Here is a 4,237-nt window from a genome sequence, read left to right as displayed (position 1 = left end):
ACTACAGAGCTATAGTGTTTAAAGTACACCCTTCCTCTTTTGTGGCTTATTATAGCCTTACTACAGAGCTATAGTGTTTAAAGTACACCCTTCCTCTTTTGTGGCTTATTATAGCCTTACTACAGAGCTATTGTGTTTAAAGTACACCCTTCCTCTTTTGTGGCTTGCCATAACCCATTAATGTACAAAGATGACAGGTTTCCAGCACCTGTTTCAACAATCTAATTGCAAAAAAATCCATTGGCAATGCATCCAGCAACTTGACCTATATGCCTTCATATGGAAGAGCATGAACACTCATTTCATTTCTAGCCGCTTGAGTTATGGGAGCTGAAGTGATATGTTATGGAAGTAGCTTGTGTACACGTATGGCTCTTACAAATAGTCATCACCACCCACCACCAACCCTCAGGCTGCTCTTTTACCAACGAATAGTGGGATTGACTGTTAATTATAATGCTCCCATGACTAAAAGGGCGAACATGTTTGGTGGGATGTGGATTCGAACCTAAGACCCACAGATTGCAAGTCAAGTCCCCTAACTACCTAGCCATGCCAGGCCTGTCAAGTCAAGAACATTAAGAAAATGTATTGGTTGTGTGTCTAGGTAAAGAGGACATGAATAAACATTTGGTAAGATTTTTGGGGGAAGAACATTTTCTTTGATATGTTTTCTATCACTCTGTATCTTCAACAATAAACAGTTTAAGTGGTTATGAAAATTAATTTTACAAAAGTATAGATTTCATAACATTAGCTCATTTAGTTTCTGAACATTTGAAAGTTACATACCCATGTAATTCTTCTTCTTTGCTTTTTGTTTTCCTGATGCTGTAAGGAATACAGAAGGAAAAATCACAAAAATACATCCAGTACAAAAACATTCTTTAATATTATAAACAGTAATAGGTCTTATATATCAAGTATAAAACATTCTCTAATATGATTAACAGTAACAGGTCTTATATATTAAGTACAAAAACATCTTGTATTCTTTAATATTATAAACAGTAATAGGGCTTATATATTAAGTACAAAAACATTCTTTAATATTATAAACAGTAATAGGTCTTATATATTAAGTACAAAAACATTCGTAACATTATAAACAGTAATAGGTCTTATATATTAAGTACAAAAACATTTTTTAATAAGATAAATTAAAATATGGTATGGTAAATTCAGAAAGAACTGTTTATACTTCATTTTTTCCCAACTTTCACAATCATCCATTTTATTTATCATTTATTATTATATTTGTTTATATTTATTAGTGTTTTCAAGCATTAGTTATGTGCAATCAAAAACAGACATTTTGGTTACTCTTTCCATAAATCCTGTTGTTTTTAAGAGAAGTATGAATGTTGCTTCAAAATAAAACATGTAAACGTAAATTAGATGCTGTTGAATATCTTGATGTAAAAATTATGAATTTTTTTGTTGTCTAGACTTGGTGTATTCTATGTACATCGACAACTGTGCACTTTTTACAATCAGTTAGTTAACTGGTTATTGTTTTGAGCAGAGCCACAGTGAGTTATCTGCTTTGTCTGTCACAGGGAATCGAGCCCTGTATTTTAATGTTGTTAGACCATAAACTTACCGCTATCACATCAGGAGACTTTATAATCAGTGGTTCTTGGTATTTTAATATTTTACAGTGATGGAAAATATTATTCTGATACATATTTTTTAAGATGTGTGAGAGTATACAAGGCCTAAAACAAGTCACAAGTCTGTTTCTTTTCAGGAGTTGTTTTTAAATATTATTTGATAGTCAAGAACAAAAAAATAGCACTCTTCTACAAAAGCTACCTAACTGCAAAAGTAAACTAAAAAAATATGTTAGAGTAATATTATTACGAAAAAAAAAAGTTGATCTTTCATTTTTTGCATACACTCTTAACTCATAATATTACTGGAGTTTAAGCTATTAATAGTGATGTTAATTTTGTAGTAATATTTTTCTAAAGAAAATGATTCATAACTTTTCTTACCTTTGGTGGTGATTAATTGTGTTGGTTCGCTTGGATCACTCCTTCCAAAAACATTTTCAGCATACACTCTAAACTCATAATCTTTACTGGAGTTCAAGCCAGTTATTGTCATGTTACAGAACCTAAAGAAATTTTCAAACAAAACAAGTCATTATAAATTGAATCTAACATCTCATTCACTCTAAACTAAATAGAGATTTCAGAAACATCAACAAATACTTTTTCGAAGAAATACATTAAGTATTTTAAAACAGTTTGACCATTTCAATGAGGGATGTATATAAAGAGGGAAAAATTAAATAAGGTGTCTTTTACTGTAAAATAATTTAGTAAAAATACATACACCTATAGGATGTACTCTAATAAGGAGATACTAAAGTATCTTTCAAAATGATAAAGTTGATGTGGGACTATTGAAATAGCAGTATAATCTATAGTAAAAATACATACACCTATAGGATGTACTCTAATAAGGAGATACTAAAGTATCTTTCAAAATGATAAAGTTGATGTGGGACTATTGAAATAGCAGTATAATCTAAAGACTGGTTTATCAATCAAACAAGTCATATCTTCCAATGATTCCTAGTCTTACACTCACTGTTGCTCTTCATAAACAGACAAAAATGTTAAGAAACTTGAAGAGAACTAACAATAAGTTTCAAGCAGCTCATAATCCTTTTGAATTTGTTTACAACAAAACACTCAAAATAGAATGATGAAAGTTAGAAATATCACAAACCTTGAAGTGCCACAACGAATCCAGCTACTCATGGGTACTTCTCGTTTTTCCACTAGGTAGTTATTGATGTTGCTGCTGCCATCCCACAGAGGTGGCTTCCAGGAAAGTGTTACAGAGTCTTCATAAATGTTTTCTATCACAGGGAACCTTGGAGGATCTGGTTTGTCTAGTGAGTGCAAGATGGCAATGTTTTAAACCTCCAATATCGCAAAGTTGAAAACACAATTTAGAATTAAGATCTCAGGGAAAATGTTTCCCATATTCTCTATAACTGAATATTTTGTTAGAACAATGTGGCATTTTAAATGTTTCCCCTTCATCAACAAAGATCAGAAAATTTAGTATATTTGGGAGACATTATATATATGAACTATTTGGAACTAGATTAAAAGGTATAAGTTTTTAAACTTTTAACAGATATAAAAAAAAACAGTTGATAGTATTTGGTAGAATTATCTGAGTAATCAAAATATAATGATAATTAAAACTTTAGAACTAATTCATACACTGACATAAATCATTTCTTCATGAACAGGAAAGAGAAAAAATTCTTTCAGACTTCCTAAAAAGTCAAAGTATAAATTCAAAACAAAAAGACAAATCATCCCATCATCACTATATATAAAAACAAAACAGAGCTAAGCATCAGAATACTTGCCACTAATCTGGATTTTAATGATGGCAGAGTCCACTCCTAATTCATTTTCTGCCACCAGACGATATGGTCCATTGTCAGCTTTGGAGACATCTCTGATCATTAAGATGGCGTGACGTTCACTCACTTTGATGTCATAATGAGCTCCACTCTCAATCACCTCTCCTTCATGCATCCACTTGATGGTAGGTTTTGGAAAACCAGTGAAGGGGATCTTTAACACAATGTTTTCTCCTTTCTCAAAACATGCTAGCTCTCGGAACCGAGGTGGAACGTTGATATGAGGTGCCGCTGTCAAATAGAGATGATACTGATATATATAACCTGATAAAAATTGTCATTTCAACAGTTAAATTAATACGTTATAAAATATCCTAAAAATTGTAAAATAAGAAGAATATTAACTAGTGAAATATTTTTCTGTTTAGTCTTTAACATAAAATACTTTTTAGATGCTACAATAGTTACTTTAAATATCAAAATATGAAATCAGCATTTTTAATAATATTATATGGGATTTTAGATTACAAAAACCCTTACTTTTGATGATAAGTTCTGCTCTAGATGTACGAGCTCCTCCTCTGTTGACAGCTCGGCAGGTGTATTCATCAGCATCCTCACCATACACTTCAGAGATCATCAACGTATGGGTGTCACCTTCACGGATCATCGAATATTTACCACCTTCAAACAGCTCTCTCATTCCCTTGTACCTAAATGTAAACATTCCAAAATGATATCCACCGAAAACTTGCATGTTATAATATACTTTGTATATACAAGACACTTTTTGTTTTATACGCAACTGTTTTAAACAGCGAATTATAAATATATATATACCAT

At 31.4% G+C, this 4,237-nt stretch overlaps 1 protein-coding gene across 1 annotated transcript in view; it reads right to left on the bottom strand.

Annotated features, from left to right (window-relative positions):
- The window catches only part of LOC106469892 (twitchin-like), a gene marked incomplete at its 5' end in the record, with an annotated part of 114,304 nt that overhangs the window by 29,725 nt on the left and 80,342 nt on the right, over positions 1–4,237 (bottom strand). The window contains 5 exons of the mRNA XM_013930413.1: positions 793–831; positions 1,998–2,119; positions 2,740–2,905; positions 3,398–3,685; positions 3,935–4,107. Coding sequence (XP_013785867.1) covers positions 793–831; positions 1,998–2,119; positions 2,740–2,905; positions 3,398–3,685; positions 3,935–4,107 — 788 coding nt within the window. The remainder of the gene's footprint in view (positions 1–792; positions 832–1,997; positions 2,120–2,739; positions 2,906–3,397; positions 3,686–3,934; positions 4,108–4,237) is intronic.

The sequence above is a fragment of the Limulus polyphemus genome, unplaced genomic scaffold (genome assembly GCF_000517525.1).
Source record: "Limulus polyphemus unplaced genomic scaffold, Limulus_polyphemus-2.1.2 Scaffold3711, whole genome shotgun sequence".
Classification (NCBI taxonomy): Eukaryota; Metazoa; Arthropoda; class Merostomata; order Xiphosura; family Limulidae; genus Limulus; species Limulus polyphemus.
This window is presented reverse-complemented; position numbering and strand designations above follow the sequence as displayed.